Source organism: Schistocerca cancellata, chromosome 10 (genome assembly GCF_023864275.1).
Source record: "Schistocerca cancellata isolate TAMUIC-IGC-003103 chromosome 10, iqSchCanc2.1, whole genome shotgun sequence".
Taxonomy (NCBI): Eukaryota; Metazoa; Arthropoda; class Insecta; order Orthoptera; family Acrididae; genus Schistocerca; species Schistocerca cancellata.
The window spans coordinates 58,639,717-58,658,926 of NC_064635.1; the positions used below are offsets into that span (position 1 = coordinate 58,639,717).

General features: G+C 46.4%; 1 protein-coding gene across 1 annotated transcript in view; it reads right to left on the minus strand.

Annotated features, from left to right (window-relative positions):
* The window catches only part of LOC126106441 (protein PALS1-like), a 614,066-nt gene that overhangs the window by 171,321 nt on the left and 423,535 nt on the right, over positions 1-19,210 (minus strand). Inside the window, exon 4 of the mRNA XM_049912721.1 lies at positions 4,715-4,984. Within this exon, the coding sequence (XP_049768678.1) occupies positions 4,715-4,984 (270 nt within the window). The remainder of the gene's footprint in view (positions 1-4,714; positions 4,985-19,210) is intronic.

Consider the following 19,210-nt stretch of genomic DNA (forward strand, 5'->3'; position numbering starts at 1 on the left):
AGTCTAGACATGTCTGGAAGTGAAACGTGGACGATAAACAGTTTGGACAGTAAGAGAATAGAAGCTTTCGAAATGTGGTGCTACAGAAGAATGCTGAACATTAGATGGGTAGATCACATAACTAATGAGGAGAAGAGAAGTTTGTGGCACAACTTGACTAGAAGAAGGGATCGGTTGGTAGGACATGTTCTGACGCATCAAGGGATCACCAATTTGGTATTGGAGGGCAGCGTGGAATGTAAAAATCGTAGAGGGAGACCAAGAGATGAATACACTAAACAGATTCAGAAGGATGTAGGTTGCAGTAGGTACTGGGAGATGAAGAAGCTAGCACAGGATAGAGTAGCATGGAGAGCTGCATCAAACCAGTCTCAGGACTGAAGCCAACAACATTCGCAAAGTAGAACCAGCGATCCCAAAGTATACTCCGTGTGAGTACTCTTTGGGAATCGTGAGTAATGAGTAAGTATGATTCAATGTATTGTCACTACATTACGACAGCTAGCCGAAGCAGGTCATATATCTCAATGCTCGTACATGTAGGCGCGCTTAGATTGTTTTTGAGATTGAATAATTGCGATCTATTATGACGCAGTAATACGATCTTCTGACTTCAAATATCATGGCATTAGAATTCGAACGGAGGACTTTTACCTACTAGAATAAAGTGAATTTTTAACTAGATAATTGAACTAAACATTACTTAGAGAGTGATTTAGGCAACGAACACTGATAGCCAATTTGCATTAATAATAGCCAGTGGTTTATGGAACTACACTGATAGATCCGAAGCATATAATTTAAATCCCCCCAACACCTGGGAAAGTTTTCTTCTCAAGGCTCGGTTAGGAAGTGACTGATATTGTGCAATAAAACACCCCCTCGTGCCAAATCGTGCATTTGTGATTTAAAATTCTATCAAATTATTGACATGAAACTCCCGAGTAATAATTACGCGCAGCGATAATATTTGACTGCAGCGCTAGGCGCTTGTGTAGAATCTTTGACTCAAATAACAAGCCCACTGTTACGATTTCTTAGATACTTGAAATTACGACCAGCTTGTAGGGAATTTGTTGTGGATGTGACTGCATTGGTTTTATCGTTAATATTTCATCATTAATCGGTTAAACATAGATTACGAACGATTAATTACGATTCTTGCTGAAGTAAATATCTCACGCAAGTCGACATTTCGGTTCAGTACTGTTATTTTGTGTAACGTCGTCGTCGTAACTTGATAACGGTCTCAACACTCTACCGACTGTCGCCGAGTTTTAGCCGAGGCCAAGTACAAATCAAACCAAATCATCAAGAAGAAGAGCCCTTATAGGGTGCAACAACAACTAGGGTCATGACCGCCCATACCAGAACTGTAGACGACTACAGGGTAATTTCAAACGATGGAAGAGAAAGCTAAAAACAGGAATGTGGAGAAACGGAGGTCGTGAACTAAAAATTAAAAGGCCTTCGCCATATTGCTACGGCGGATAAAAAGTAAAACGCGGTAGACAGCCAGCGCGTCGATCGCTCAAACGGCCGATAACTCAGACGGCAAACACAAACGAGAACGTTGTTGTTGTTATTGTTGTTATGGTCTTCAGTCCTGAGACTGGTTTGATGCAGCTCCCCATGCTACTCTACCCTGTGCAAGCTTCTTCATCTCCCAGTACCTACTGCAACCTACATCCTTTTGAATCTGTTTAGTGTATTCATCTCTTGGTCTCCCTCTACGATTTTTACCCTCCACGCTACCCTCCAATGCTAAATTGGTGATCCCTTGATGCCTCAGGCTATGCCCTACCAACCGATCACTTATTCTATTCATATTGTGCCACAAATTTCTCTTCTCCCCAATTCTATTCAATACCTCCAAATGGTTCAAATGGCTCTGAGCACTATGGGACTGAACATCTGAGGTCATCAGTCCCCCAGAACTTAGAACTACTTAAACCTAACTAACCTAAGAACATGACACACATCCATGCCCGAGGCAGGATTCGAACCAGCGACCGTTGCGGTCGCGCGGTTCCAGACTGAAGCGCCTAGAACTGCTCGGCCACAGCGGCCGGCTTCAATACCTCGTCATTAGTTATGTGATCTACCCATCTAATGTTCAGCATTCTTCGGTAGCACCACATTTCGAAAGCTTCTATTCTCTTCTCGTCCAAACTGTTTATCGTCCACTTTTCACTTCCATACATGGCCACACTGCATACAAATACTTTCAGAAACGACTTCCTGACAAATCTATACTCGATGTTAACAAATTTCTCTTCTTCAGAATCGCTTTCCTTGCCATTGCCAGTCTACATTTTATATCCCCTCTACTTCGACCATCATGAGTCATTTTGCTCCCCAAATAGCAAAACTCCTTTACTACTTTAAGTGTCTCATTTCCTAATCTAATTCCCTCAGCATCACCCGAGTTAATTCGATTACATTCCATTATCCTCGTTTTGCTCTTGTTGATGTTCATCTTATATCCTCCTTTCAAGACACTGTCCACTGGATGTGGAAAACCGCCTAAAAATCACATCAATATCCGCCTCGGCACCCCTTGTTGATAATTCGCGAGGCCGATTCTGTTCGGGGCTGGCTCGACTTCCCGCGTCCCAAAAGCTTTCTCTGAACATCCCTTGGGTATCTGGGTGGGTCACTACCCAGTGCAACCCACTACCATCAAAATTTCAGCTTCATATTATTATTAACTGAAGACGTATATCAATAAAATCGCTAAAAATTCTTTTTTAAAATATTAAGTATTAAAGGTGAAAAGTAGTGGGCGACACAGCTTTTTGTTACCATATTCGTATTCAGCACAGCAAAATGTACAAAAATAAGTGACTTTGAATGAAAAACTGTTATCTTGGGTCTATCGTATTAGCGAGCAAACAACTTCACCAACTTTGGACGAGTTTGCTTTGTCGATAAGTTGTCCAAATCAATTTAAGCCGGTACAGTATTCCACAGTGCAGCCATTCGAACGAAACATACGCCAGTTGGATGCTTTAAGACAAACATATCTGTCACGCAACTGAAATCGACACCTGACATGCGTTACTGCCCAAAATAACGAAATCAGTCTTCAGTGGTTGCGTTCAGCCGTGATATTTTCACCTCTCTCTCGAATTTGAAGTTGAGTAGTTGTCTTCTAATGTAGACTAATGTGTTGTCATCTTTGCTCCTGTTCATGCCCATATACCAGAAAAGAAATATTTATTGCAGAAATTTAAGTTTGGGGCAAAAAAAGTATCATGTCACATCGTTTGTTGTTGTTACTACCACTTACCCTCTTTCCATCTGCTTTCTTTCCTTAATTTCCCCAGTTCCTTATACTTTTTCTCAATTTCGTCTGCATACCTTAATACTTTCTGTACTTCTACATTTTTCTTGAGCCTCCTGCTCCCTCATCTTCTTCCTATGACACACACTGTTTCCTCAACTAGTACTGTCTTTCCTGTAACTGCATTTCGTCATACCTCCCAACCTACCCTGAATCTCTTTTCTCTTTCTTTCCCACTTCCTTCCACACTCTCCCTCCTATACTTTTTGCTTTCACCTACTTTGTTTCTTATTATTGCTCTTCTGTTCATCATACTTTTCCTTCTTTCTACCACCGCCCCTCCCTTCTTCCTTCCTCTTCTCCTGGCACTTACCTTGCTTATTTTCGATCTTCACAATTTCCTGCTTCCTCTTCTAGCCCTCCCATGTATCTTACTTTCCATCTTGGTCTTTCCATTCTTGCTACCACTCCATAACCTTCCTTCTCTGTGTATAGTGCTCACATTTTCTCACCACTTCCTCTATCTCTCTTCACTTTCTACTGCTTCCTTTCATAATCCATCCCATTATTGTTTCTGCATCCTCGTCCTATCTTTGATACTTTTGCACCTTTCTTCTCCATACCTCTCCAACTATCTCTCTTGTTTCTCCTGCTTCTATCTTACTTCGTTCTGTCTTCTTCCTCGTCCTGTCTTTATACCCTTCCACCTTACCAGCTCACCCTGTTACTTTATTCGTAGCTCGCACTTACCCTATTTTTTTATTCCTTCTTTTCTTCTTTGCAGTACTCCCTTATGAGTTCAATGTAAATTTTAAATGTCATTTTCTATACTTCTCTGATTGGTTGGGTTGTTTTCGAGGTCCGTTAACGACCCCCAACCGCTTTGCAATGCCAAACAGCGTAACAGACTGTTTAAACATGTAATGCTAGTGGTGCACGCCCAGTTGGCCATGCGGTGTAACGCACGGCTTTCCGGGCAGGAAGTAGAGCCTGGTCCCCGGCACGAATCCGTCCGGCGGATTTGTGTCGGGGTCCGGTGAACCGGCCAGTCTGTGGGCGGTTTTTAGGCGGTTTTCCATCTGCCTCGGCGAATGCCGGCTGGTTCCCCTTATTCCGCCTCAGTTACACTATGTCGGCGATTGCTGCGCAAACAAGTTCTCCACGTACGCGTACACCATCATTACTCTACCACTCAAACTTAGGGGTTACACTCGTCTGGTGTGAGACGTTCCCTGGGGGGGGGGGGGGGGGGTCCACCGGGGGCCGAACCGAACAATAACCCTGGGTTCGGTGTGGGGCGGTGGTCGTCGTGGGGTTGTGGACCACTGCGGCTGCGGCGGGGACGGAGCCTCTCCGTCGTTTCTAGGTTCCCGGTTAACTTACAATACAATACAACGCTAGTAGTAGGCTAGGGTAGGGTAGACCCACCTGGTACTTGCGGATGCTGTCCAGCTGCTGACGGGTGGGCGTGGTGCCGGCCGCGGGCGACACGGCGGGGGCGGCGTCGTGGGCGGCGGGGGCGGCGGCCGCGGCGGCGGCGGCGAGCGGCGACCTGGCGGGCAGCTGCGGGGGCGGCGCGCGGTTCACCAGACGGCCGTCCTGCTCGATGCGCAGGTGGTCGCGCGGGGGCGGCACCGGCTTCGGGGGCGACGCCGGCGTCGAGTAGCCGCCCGACGCGCTGCCGTTGGGCGCGCCGCCCTGCGAGCATACGTAGCCAGTGAAGCTCCCTGCCCGCCTGTGGGAATGCCATGGCGAGTGCAGCACGTGTGGCTCGTGTCTTTTGTAACAATTTAGACTTGGAAACAACACTGGGGCATTCAATCTGAGAGACCACACTCATCGTTTAGGTGGATATTTTAGATGTGACAGCAACACTATGGCATTTTGTCATGAATACTTCTCTCTCTCTCTCTCTCTCTCTCTCTCTCTCTCTCACACACACACACACACACACACACACACACACACACACACATATTATATATTAGATTTTCAGAGCATTCGCACAAGGTTGGCGCCGGTGGCGACACCTACAACGTGCTGACATGAGGAAAGTTTCCAACCGATGTGTTACACACAAACCCCGTTGCCTCGTGAAACGCTATTGTGATGCCTCGTGTAAGAGGAAAAATGCGTACCATCACGTTTCCGACTTCAATAAAGGTCAGATTGTAGCCTATCGCGATTGCGGTTTATCGTATCGCGACATTGCTGCTAGCGTTGGTCGAGATCCAATGACTGTTACCAGAATATGGAATCGGTGGGTTCAGAAGGGTAATACGGAACGCCGTGCTGGATCCCAACCGCCTCGTTTCACTAGCAGTCGAGATGACAGGCATCTTATCCGCATGGCTCTAACGGATCGTGCAGCCACGTCTCGATCCCTGAGTCAACAGATGGGGACGTTTGCAAGACAACAACCATCTGCACGAACAGTTCGACGACGTTTGCAGCAGCATGGACTATCAGCTCGGAGACCACGGCTGCGATTACCCTTGACGCTGCATCGCAGACAGGATCACCTGCGATGGTGTACTCAACGACGAAACTTAGTGCACGAATGGCAAAACGTCATTTTTTCGGATTAATCCAGGTTCTGTTTACAGCATCGTGATAATCGCATCCGTGTTTGGCGACATCGCGTTGAACGCACATTGGAAACATGTATTCGTCATCGCCATACTGGCGTTTCACCCGGCGTGATGGTATGGCGTGCATTGGTTACACGTCTCGGTCACCTCTTGTTCGCATTGACGGCACTTTGAACAGTGGACGTTACATTTCAGATGTGTTACGACCCGTGGCTCTACCCTTAATTCGATCCCTGAGGAACCCTACATTTCAACAGGATAATACACGACCGCATCGTGCAGGTCCTGTTCGGGCCTTTCTGGATACAGAAAATGTTCGACTGCTGCACATTCTCCAGATCTCTCACCAACTGAAACGTCTGGTCAATGGTGGCCGAGCAACTGGCTCGTCACAATACGCCAGTCACTACTCTTGATGAACTGTGGTATCGTGTTGAAGCTGCATGGGCAGCTGTACCTGTACCCGCCATCCAAGCTCTGTTTGACACAATGCCCAGGCGTATCAAGGCCGTTATTACGGCCAGAGGTGGTTGTTCTGGGTTCTGATTTCTCAGGATCTATGCACCCAAATTGCGTGAAAATGTAATCATATGTCTGTTCTAGTATAATATATTTGTCCAATGACTACCCGTTTATCATCTGCATTTATTATTGGTGTAGCAATTTTAATGGCCAGTGTATATATAAAGTTACCGTTGTGAATGTGGATGCACTCAGCGACTGTGATATGAATCCTTTTATTTCAGGTTTTATTAAGCAAATCTAGTTTTCGGCTGGTGGCTAGCCGTTATCAATGGACTATATCATGGTGTCCATGTCAATCCATGTGCTAGTAGGCCATTCCCCTGTTCGGGCTTCTGTCACAGTTCGTTGAAACGGCTCTGAGCACTATGGGACTTAACATCCGACGTCATCAGTCCCCTAGACTTAGAACTATTTAAACCTAACTAACCTAAGGACATCACACACATCCATGCCCGAGGCAGCATATGAACCTGCGACCGTAGCGGTCACGTGGCTCCAGACTGAAGCGCCTAGAACCGCTCGGCCACAGCGGCCGGCACAGTTCGTTCAAGACAAGTGTAAAATAAAGGTAGGCTTTGTGGAGAACACATCGGTTGGCTCACGAAGATATGCAAATATTTTAATATGTTATTCTACAAGTAAAACTAAAGAAACAAGTTCACGTAAACATAGATCCGCATATGTTTAGTTATGGTGTTATGGCTAATAAAAGATTTTGCCTGAAATTCAACTATTTTGCTAATATGAAGCCATTGCAAAACTGTACGAGGTTAAAGTAAAGCACGATTTCCATTTATTTTGTTATTGGCCTGGTGAATCTAAGAAAGTATGTCCCAGACATGTATCTGCAGTAGTTTTCTAGAACATCCAAAGAAGCAAAGATTACTATACAAGTAAATTTGTTTACTTTACATTAAGAATGTAGAAGCGTTTATGTCATTGTTGGCAACCGTTAGTGAGTTGTTTCAGTCGTTTCCTAACACTGAAACGAGTTCGTTTTCTGCATCGTTCAGTGAAAGAACATGACAACGATAGTGTATTTACGTGAAACCACATAGTAGCTGTTGTAGTTTGTAGATTATTTATGAAATAGGGATGCCTTTCAGATTTCCCACAGAGGAAAACGCCGATATAGTGTTTATTTATGTCAAATGTGACGGTAATGCTACGACTGTAGATAACTATCGCGTACATTATACAAGTAGTTAATAAATTAAAAATTTTACGAAATTACTTCTTTGCTTCTATGGATGTTCTGGAAAACTACTGTAGATACACGTCTGGGACACGTTTTATTAGATTCACTAGACCAATAATAACAAAATAACTGGAAATTGTGCTTTAGTTTAACCTCTTAGAGTTTTCCGATGGCTTCATACTAGCGAAGTTATTAAATTTCACGCAAAATCTTTTATTAGCCGTAACTCTCTAACTAAACATTTGAGGACCTATGTTTATATGAACTTTTTTCTTTAGTTTTACTTGTAGGATAACATAGTAAAATATTTGCGTATTTTCGTGAATATATATATTTGCTAACGATGCTGAAGATCAGATGGGTAGATCACATAACTAATGAGGAAGTATTGAATAGGATTGGGGAGAAGAGACGTTTGTGGCACAACTTGACCAGAAGAAGGGATCGGTTGGTAGGACATGTCCTGAGGCATCAAGGGATCACCAATTTAGTATTGGAGGGCAGCGTGGAGGGTAAAAATCGTAGAGGGAGACCAAGAGATGAATACACTAAGCAGATTCAGAAGGATGTAGGTTGCAGTAGGTACTGGGAGATGAAGAAGCTTGCACAGGAGAGAGTAGCATGGAGAGCTGCATGAAACCAGTTTCAGGACTGAAGACCACAACAACAACGAAGTTTATGCATAAAGGATGCAAGTGCGACCTATTCTTGAGTATCGCTTGAGCGTTTGGGATCCCTACCAGATCGGACTGAAGGAAGACACTGCAGAAGTTCAGAGGCGGGCTGCTACATCTGTTACCGGTAGGTTCGAATAACACGCTAGTATTGCGAAGATGACTCGTGAGCTCAAATGGGAATCGCTGGAGGGGAAGAATACACTCTCCTCGAGTAACAACTTGAAAAAAATTAGAAAATCGGTATTTGAAACTGACTGCAGAATGATTCTACTGCCGCCAACGCAGATTTCACGTAAGAATCACGACGATAAGATAGGATAAGAGGACTTATGGTTCGTACGGAGGATGCAACTAGTCATTTTTCCATCGCTCCATTTCCGAGTGGAACAGGAGAGACAATCCAGAATGAGAATTTCACTCTGCAGCGGAGTGTGCGCTGATATGGAACTTCCTGACGGATTAAAACTGTGTGCCGGACCGAGACTCGAAATCGGGAAGTTTGGAAGGTAGGAGACGAGGTATTGGCAGAAATGAAGCTGTGAGGACGGGTCGTGAGTCGTGCTCGGGTAGCTCAGTTGGTAGAGCACTTGCCCGCGAATGGAAAAGGTCCCGAGTTCGAGTCTCGATCCGGCACACAGTTTTGTCAGGAAATTTCAGGAGAGACAACGACTATCAGTGGCACGGGACGTCCTCCGCAACGCAGTGTACGGCGGCTTGGGGAGTATCTATGTACAGGGTGTTTCAAAAATGACCGGTATATTTGAAACGGCAATAAAAACTAAACGAGCAGCGATAGTAATACACCGTTTGTTGCAATAAGCTTGGGACAACAGTACATTTTCAGGCGGACAAACTTTCGAAATTACAGTAGTTACAATTTTCAACAACAGATGGCGCTGCAAGTGATGTGAAAGATCTAGAAGACAACGCAGTCTGTGGGTGCGCCATTCTGTACGTCGTCTTTCTGCTGTAAGCGTGTGCTGTTCACAACGTGCAAGTGTGCTGTAGACAACATGGTTTATTCCTTAGAACAGAGGATTTTTCTGGTGCTGGAATTCCACCGCCTAGAACACAGTGTTGTTGCAACAAGACGAAGTTTTCAACGGAGGTTTAATGTAACCAAAGGACCGAAAAGCTATACAATAAAGGATCTGTTTGAAAAATTTCAACGGACTGGGAACGTGACGGATGAACGTGCTGGAAAGGTAGGGCGACCGCGTACGGCAACCACAGAGGGCAACGCGCAGCTAGTGCAGCAGGTGATCCGACAGCGGCCTCGGGCTTCCGTTCGCCGTGTTGCAGCTGCGGTCCAAATGACGCCAACGTCCACGTATCGTCTCGTGCGCCAGAGTTTACACCTCTATCCGTACAAAATTCAAACGCGGCAACCCCTCAGCGCCGCTACCATTGCTGCACGAGAGACATTCGCTAACGATATAGTGCACAGGAGTGATGACGGCGATATGCATGTGGGCAGCATTTGGTTTACTGACGAAGCTTATTTTTACCTGGACGGCTTCGTCAATAAACAGAACTGGCGCATATGGGGAACCGAAAAGCCCCATTCTGCAGTCCCATCGTCCCTGCATCCTCAAAAAGTACTGGTCTGGGCCGCCATTTCTTCCAAAGGAATCATTGGCCCATTTTTCAGATTACTGCATCACGCTATCTGGACATTCTTTGTGAATTTGTGGCGGTACAAACTGCCTTAGACGACACTGCAAACACCTCGTGGTTTATGCAAGATGGTGCCCGGCCACATCGCACGACCGACGTCTTTAATTTCCTGAATGAATATTTTGATGATCGTGTGATTGCTTTGGACTATCCGAAACATACAGGAGGCGCCGTGGATTGGCCTCCCTATTCGCCAGACATGAACCGCTGTGACTTCTTTCTGTGGGGACACTTGAAAGACTAGGTGTACCGCCAGAATCCAGAAACAATTGAACAGCTGAAGCAGTACATCTCATCTGCATGTGAAGCCATTCCGCCAGACACATTGTCAAAGGTTTCGGGTAATTTCATTCAGAGACTACGCCATATTATTGCTACGCATGGTGGATATGTGGAAAATATCGTACTATAGAGTTTCCAGACCGCAGCGCCATCTGTTGTTGACAATTGTAACTACTGTAATTTCGAAAGTTTGTCTGCCTGAAAATGTACTGTTGTCCCAAGCATATTGCAAAAAAACGGTGTATTTCTATCGCTGCTCGTTTAGTTTTTATTGCCGTTTCAAATATACCGGTCATTTTTGAAACACCCTGTAGATGTACGTCCTGGGAAGAGTGTCCCATGAAAAACCGCAGTGGGACTGACTGGAAACTTCGGAGCAACGGAAAAGTCTGCCAGAATGTGGAGAGGATCTCTGAGACCACGAGGGAAAGCAGACCGATATTTCTTCGACACCTGTACCGAACGAAAAAGAAACAGACCAACCAATCATAACATATGTTTAACTCTGGAATAAGGAGACCATTACGATGTACATTGAAGGAGGTCGGAAAGACTTTCTGAAGTCCAACTCCACGGAAACTCAACGTTAGAACTGGGCGTGATTCGAAATACCGGGTAGCTATAACCAAACTTTCCGTTTTTAAGACCTTGTAACACGGAATTTATTACCGTACGCGTACCAAACTCGGTGGCACTAATTTCCAGAGTATGGGGTGCACGATTTCCATGCTTCCACAGCGCCACCGTCCGGTTCCAACTATGGCCACCAGGCGCCATGATCAGTCATCACACATCTGACCAGTCGCAGCGCACTTTTTGACCTGTCAACATGAGCTTGGACTAAATGAGCAGGACGTTATTGGTGGAGCTGTGTTGTCAAAACAGCAGTAATGCTGCAGCCGCACTTAGGGAATACTGCTGGCTGAAGGGATAACGGAAGGGTCCTCTTCCTGCACCTGCTGTGCGGACCACGGTGAAGAAGTTCTAATCGACTGGGTATCGCTCCGGGAAGAGGCCGACGAACGGTTGCACCGCAGGTGGCCGATGAAATCGCTGTTCCTATGGCAGACAACGCTGCGCGCAGTGTCACGACAGATGAACATCAGTGGTGCACTGTAAGGAAGGTGCTTCGAACCATTCTCAAATGGTACCCGTACAAGACCCATATCCTTCTGCAGCTTGCACCAAAGGACATACAACGACGTGTTGACTTCGCTCTCCACTTTCTCGCTGGCCCTGGACCATCATTACTATTATTTCTATTTTTCTCAGACCTTAGGTCTGGTTAAGCGTGACTTCCTTTTAACTGTACGGTATATGTTACATTGTATTTAGGAACTTTCGGGCTATTGAACACGTATCAATAATTACGGATTTCTGTAGTTGTATATATACGTTTGGATGTAGCTGTATTGCATTGATGTACTGGCGGATATTGTGTGGTATGACTCCTGTAGTTGATAGTATAATCGGTATAATGTCAACTTTATCCTGATGCCACATGTCCTTGACTTCCTCAGCCAGTTGGATGTATTTTTCAATTTTTTCTCCTGTTTTCTTCTGTATATTTGTTGTATTGGGTATGGATATTTCGATTAGTTGTGTTAATTTCTTCTTTTTATTGGTGAGTATGATGTCAGGTTTGTTATGTGGTGTTGTTTTATCTGTTATAATGGTTCTGTTCCAGTATAATTTGTATTCATCATTCTCCAGTACATTTTGTGGTGCATACTTGTATGTGGGAATGTGTTTTATTATTATTATTATTATTATTATTATTATTATTATTATTATTTTTGACGGATGAGGTGAACACACACAACTGCCGAGTGTGGGGATCTTCACCTCCAATCACTGTAGATGAAGTTCCTCTGTATGGTGTGGCTTAATGGCTACGTTCATCATTGAACCACTCTTTTTTTGAAGAGGTCGCCGCTCAAGGATCAAAGACGTGTGTCTGGCCAGCGTTAATGCGGAATGCTTCGCCAGCATGTCATACCCGCCCCACAGGAGAGAGACGCATTGAACTCAACAGTTCTCATGCAAGATGGGGCCCCACCACACATCGCTCGTGAAGTTCACCTGCTTCTCCGACACAAATTTGCAAACGATCGAATTATCAGCCGATCGCTTCCAAATGGTTGGCCGGCACGATCACCTGATCTCACTCCCTGTGATTTTTGGTTGTGGGGCTACCTGAAGGACAGTGTTTACCAGAAGAACATTCACACATGTGCTGATCTGAAGCGCAGCATATCGAGAGGGGTAGCCAGCATACCTACGGACATGCTTCGTAATGCTGTGCAGAATGCAATCCTGCGCTTTCACACTCTTCTGGACACTTGTGAGCGCCATACTGAGCCCCTTCGGTAACAGGAAGTGTACTGTTATGTTGTGGTACGACGTACTGTAGCAGCACATGAAAAGAATTTCAGCGGAACTGATTCTACATTATTTCTCTTCCCCATGTCGTTGACATTAATTCTGGCAATTTTGATTCTCGTGCAGTAATAAGTTTCCATGTTATAAATAAATGTGTTAAAGGGGAAATGTTTGTATTCTGACAGACAGACGTGGAAACATTTAATGATGCCTTACACCAAGCATGCTACAGAGATCGAACTATGGACATCCACAAGTGCTGCTTGAACTGTAAGTTATATCATCAGTAGTTTCCACCATTTGGATAAACAATGCAGACATTTTAGACGTAAAATATTTAATTTTTAGCGGTCGGTTGTACCCTGCACCAGCGAGGTACATACATCGAACTATGATCTCTGACAAATACAGTTTAACCTGTAAATTAAGGAAGTACTCGTATTTTTTCGCGTGGAAATAATATACGTCATTATCTTGGTGTACTCTGATAAACAGTCGGATACTTTTCAACGTCACATGAAATTTCGCTTCAGTGGCTGGTAAAATAGTGCGATGTTATTCACTCTTTGATTTTAATGGCTGGTAAAATACAAGGTTGTGATGACTCAGCATCTCGCCCTGTATGACCTTGAGCTTACAGCCCGAGGTCAAACTGTGCTAGAACTGCCACATCGTTCCTAGTTCTTTCTCACCAGGCGGGTGGGCGCTGCAGCAAAGCCACACAGAGATGTACCGTGTCATCAAAAAGTCAGCATAAATTTGAAAACTGAATAAATCACGGAATAATGTAGATAGAGAGGTACAAATTGACACACATGCTTGGAATGACATGGGGTTTCATTAGAAACAAAAAAATACAAAAGTTCAAAAAATGTCCGCCAGATGGGGCTTCATCTGATCAGAATAGCAGTAATTAGCGTAACAAAGTAATACAAAGCAAAGATGATGTTCTTTACAGGAAATGCTCAATATGTCCACCATCATTCCTCAACAATAGCTGTAGTCGAGGAATAATGTTGTGAACAGCACTGTAAAGCATGTCCGGAGTTATGGTGAGGCATCGGCGTCGGATGTTGTCTTTCAGCATCCCTAGAGATGTCGGTCGATCACGATACACTTGCGACTTCAGGTAACCCCCAAAGCCAATTATCGCACGGACTGAGGTCTGGGGATCTGGGAGGCCAAGCATGACGAAAATGGCGGCTGAGCACACGATCATCACCAAACGACGCGCGAAAGAAATCTGTCGGACATTTTGCAAATTTTTTTTTTTTTTGGTTCTAATAAAACCCCATGCCATTCCAAGCATGTGTGTCAATTTTCACCTGTCTATCTAGTTATTCCGTGGTTTATTAAGTTTTCAAATTCATATCGACTTTTGATCACTCGGTATGTCAACTCAAAAACTGGCGATAGATTAACGGTGAAAAATGAAACGTGAATACAAAAGTAAGTAAAATGTACCTCGTGACAAAAAATCGTACGAATGACATAACAAAGTTATTATAGACTCATTATATTTTAAAATGCATACAGTAACGAAACGTAACCAGAGTTTTCATATTTACTGCAAATGGAAGGAGCAACAAAAGGAACGGCATAGCGACCGACTGGAGGAGTAATGGAAGCAGAGGAAACTGAGGACAAAGAAGACAGAGAGTAGCTGTTGCGTGATTACGAGTGGTCTATGCGTTGATAAAAAAAGGAAGCGTTGTACACGTTATGCAGCGGTGTGCCGTAGGGTCTCTAGAAGAGCGTAGCGTTCCAAAGGATTGAAAAGGGCACAGGTCATCCCCGTTTTCAAGAAGGGACGTCGAACAGATGTGCAGAACTATAGACCTATATCTCTAACGTCTATCAGTTGCAGAATTTTGGAACACGTGTTATGTTCAAATATAATGACTTTTCTGGAAACTAGAAATCTACTCTGTAGGAATCAGCATGGGTTTCGAAAAAGACGGTCGTGTGAAACCCAGCTCGCGCTATTCGTCCACGAGACTCAGAGGGCCATAGACACGGGTCACAGGTAGATGCCGTGTTTCTTGACTTTCGCAAGGCGTTCGATACAGTTCCCCACAGTCGCTTAATGAACAAAGTAAGAGCATATGAACTATCAGACCAATTGTGTGATTGGATTGAAGAGTTTCTAGATAACAGAACGCAGCATATCATTCTCAATGGTATGAAGTCTTCCGAAGTAAGAGTGATTTCAGGTGTGCCGCAGGGGAGTGTCGTAGCACCGTTGCTATTCACAATATACATAAATGACCTTGTGGATGACATCGGAGGTTCACTGAGGCTTTATGCGGATGATGCTGTAGCATATCGAGAGGTTGTAAAAATGGAAAATTGTACTGAAATGCAGGAGGATCTGCAGCGAATTGACGCACGGTGCAGGGAATGGCAATCGAATCTCAATGTAGACAAGTGTTATGTGCTGCGAATACATAGAAAGAAAGATCCCTTATCATTTAGCTACAATATAGCAGGTCAGCTACTGGAAGCAGTTAATTCCATAAAGTATCTGGGGGTACGCATTAGGAGTGATTTAAAATGGAATGATCATATAATGTTGATCGTCGGTAAAGCAGATGCCAGACTGAGATTCATTGGAAGAATCCTAAGGAAATGCAATTCGAAAAGAAAGGAAGTAGGTTACAGTACGCTTGTTCGCCCACTGCTTGAATACTGCTCAGCAGTGTGGGATCCGTACCAGATAGGGTCGATAGAAGAGATAGAGAAGATCCAACGGAGAGCAGCGCGCTTCGTTACAGGATCATTTAGTAATCGCGAAAGCGTTACGGAGATGATTATAAACTCTGCAGGAGAGACGCTCAGTAGCTCGGTACGGGGTTTTGTTGAAGTTTCGAGAACATACGTTCACCGAGGAGTCAAGCAGTATATTGCTCCGTCCTGGGTATATCTCGGGAAGGGACCATGAGGATAAAATCAGAGAAGATTAGACCCCAAACAGAGGCATACCGACAATCCTTCTTTCCACGAACAATACGAGACTGGAATAGAAGGGAGAACCGATAGAGGTACGCAAGGTACATCTCCGCCACACACGGTGAGGTGACTTGCGGAGTATGGATGTGGATGAAGACGGACGAGTAGGCGGAAACGTTGGAATTGTCAAACTGTGCAGAGGAGTGGGGAGAGCGGGTGCGATCAGCGCGGGGCCACCGTCCCGGGAGGTCGCCGGTCGAACCCGAGTGGGGCCGAGGCGCGGAGCCGTTAGCCCGCCCCGCGGCCGCGGCAGGCGGCGGCAGGAAGGAAGCTCTCCATCACGGCGGCGGCCGCCGGCGGGGCCCTGCGCTACAGCAGGTGGAGCAGCCGCCTCCTGCTGGGTCGTCGCCCGCCCCCGCCGGAAGAGAGGTCCACGCGCTCAGTCGGGCGGCGGGCGAGGGGTGGCGGCGGCGGCAGGCGGCCGCTCTCCTCCTCACGCGGTGTTCGGGGATAAGCGGAGGAGGCGAAGCGCAAGCGACCCGCTGTGTGTCCCGCCACCTCGCCTCTACAGAATCGACGTTAACTCCACAACACTGCCACTTTCGGGACGTCCTGAACGACCGCGCTACTTTCATTGTCCTAGATACAGATAATAATTAGACTGGCCACTTACGAACCTGGTTCAGCTGAATCAAGAACTTTGATCCAATGCTGTAATACTCTCGAAACAGTTTATACAGAATTAAGTAACCTGCCGATTAACCCAAGACACCACTGTATTAATTTATCTTTGATATTCCCCAGAAATTGATTACGCGAGATGTGGAAACTCTTGTTCCACGTGCTGCTGCGGAAGTGTCAGTCCTAGAGTAAATGTTGCTTGTTTTTGTTATATAGGGAGTAGGCAAGTTTCTGCACCTAGCTGGTACGTCGCGGGGTGGTCCATATCGATTCGACCGTGGCTAAGATAATCTTGGATCGGCGAGTGACAGGGTATTGACGCCGCTGGTGAGCCAGAGAGTGCTTCTCGCGGTGGTCTACTACAGTTCTCCCGTGCTCTTCGGAGTGCAGACAAGGAGGCGAGTTGTGTGTGTGTGTGTGTGTGTGTGTGTGTGTGTGTGTGTCTGTGAGAGAGAGAGAGAGAGAGAGAGAGAGAGAGAGAGAGAGTTGGTTCTGTGTCACAGAGCGAGTGTAGGGAAGTGTTGCCGCAACAGTGCTGTGAGGGGGAGAGAGGAAGGGAGGGGGGAGAGAGGAAGGAAGGGGGGAGAGAGGAAGGAAGGGGGGAGAGAGGAAGGGAGGGGGAGAGAGGAAGGGAGGGGGAGAGAGGAAGGGGAGGGGGAGAGAGGAAGGGAGGGGGAGAGAGGAAGGGAGGGGGAGAGAGGAAGGGAGGGGGAGAGAGGAAGGGAGGGGGAGAGAGGAAGGGAGGGGGAGAGGGAGGGGGGAGGGGGAGAGGGAGGAGGAGAGGGAGGGGGAGAGGGAGGGGTAGAAGGGGAGGCAGAGATGGTGAGGGGGAGGCAGAGATTGAGAGGGGGAGGCGGAGATGGGGAGGCAGAGATGGAGATGGGGAGGCAGAGATGGAGAGGGGGAGGCAGAGATGGAGAGGGGGAGGCAGAGATGGAGAGGGGAGGCAGAGATGGAGAGGGGGAGGCAGAGATGGAGAGGGGGAGGCAGAGATGGAGAGGGGGAGGCAGAGATGGAGAGGGGGAGGCAGAGATGGAGAGGGGGAGGCAGAGATGGAGAGGGGGAGGCAGAGATGGAGAGGGGGAGGCAGAGATGGAGAGGGGGAGGCAGAGATGGAGAGGGGGAGGCAGAGATGGAAAGGGGGAGGCAGAGATGGAGAGGGGGAGGCAGAGATGGAGAGGGGGAGGCAGAGATGGAGAGGGGGAGGCAGAGATGGAGAGGGGGAGGCAGAGATGGAGAGGGGGAGGCAGAGATGGAGAGGGGGAGGCAGAGATGGAGAGGGGGAGGCAGAGATGGAGAGGGGGTGGCAGAGAGAGGGGGGAGGGAGAGAAAGGGGGAAATGGAGAGAAGGGGGAGGGAGGGAGGCCATGCCGTAGTTTGTGATTCAGTGAGGACTGCGGGGTAGGTTGGCTGGTCGAAGATGACTGATTCCGCATCGCTGTAGAAGGCAGGGCCACCGTACAGTGCATGGCGGAGGGTACCCTGTCCCCTTTCCTGTTCTACTCGCAAACTGAGCGAGGGAAAAACGACTACCCATATGCCTCCGCGTGGGCTCTAATTTCTCGTGTCTTACCTTAGCGGTCCTTGGCGCGATGTATGTTGACGGCAGTCAGCTTCAGTGGCCGGTTCTCTAAATTTTCTCAATAGTGTTCTTCGAAAAGAACGACTTCCCTCCAGGGATTCCCACTTGAGTTCCCGAATCATCTCCGTAGTACGTATTGTTAGAAGCTAGCAGTAACAAATCTAGCGGCACGCCTCTTAATTGCTTCGATGTCTTCCTTCAATCCGACCTGGTATGGATCGCAAACACTCGAGCAGTACTTCAGAATAGATCTCACCAGTTTCCTAATATGCGGTCTACTTTAGAGGTGAACCACACTTTCCTAAAATTCTCCCAATAAACCAAAGTCGACCACTCGCCTTCCAGTTCTCACAGTTCGTTCCACCTCATATCGCTTTGTAGCGTTACGCCCAGATATTTGAATCACTCGACTGTGTCAAGCTGGGCATTAGTAATACTGTATCCGAATGTTGCAGGTTTGTTCTTACTACTCATCCGCATTAACTTACATTTTTCCACCTTTAGAGCTAGCTGGCGTTCATCGCACCAATTGGAAATTTTGTCTGCGTCGTCTTGTACCTTCCTACAGTCACTCAACTTCGACACCTTACCACACACCACGGCATCATCCGCAGACTGCTCTCCACCCTCTCCACCAAATCAGTTATGTATACAGCAGTCCTGGACCACTCTTGACGATAACCTTGTCTGTTATTTAACAAGTCTTCTAGCCTCTCACACACCTGTGAACTTATTCCGTAAATGCTCGTACCTTCGTTAAAACTGCCTGCAATTGGAGACTGTCGCAAATGCTTTCCGGAAATCTAGAGATATGCAATCTACCTGTTGCCCTGCGTCCATTGTTCGTAGTGTATCATGTGAGAAAAGGGCAAGCTGAGTTTCGCACGGGCCATGCTTTCTAAAACCATGCTCATTCCTGGACATAAGTTTTGTCAAGAAGATTTATTAAGTAGTAGCGTAGTTCTGTCTCGCTAACCATAACGACGGAGGCTGTAATGAAAGCCATGCGTGGCGTTGTTTTCACAGCAGCCGACTACGGTCGTATTGCTTTCCGATTTTAGTGCATTTCTCGGAATATTTTGTGAACTGTTTCAACGTCAGTACTAACGAGCGCTAACTGTCTTCCCACGAATTATTGACTGCATTTGTCAAAAGTATAAGGTTGCACTAAAAAAAAATTGTTTAAATATCTCAGTGATACTAGCGTCTAGAGCGTTACCTATACAGAACATTACGTGACTGACTCTCATCGTACTACGAACTGTGGAAAACCTTGTTTCGATATCTAGAACCGTTCGTGAAATAAAGGCGGTGTTACGTGACTCAATCTGTATAGCCCAGTAAGATTAAGGGCTATTCGAAAGTAAGATGCGATGGGTC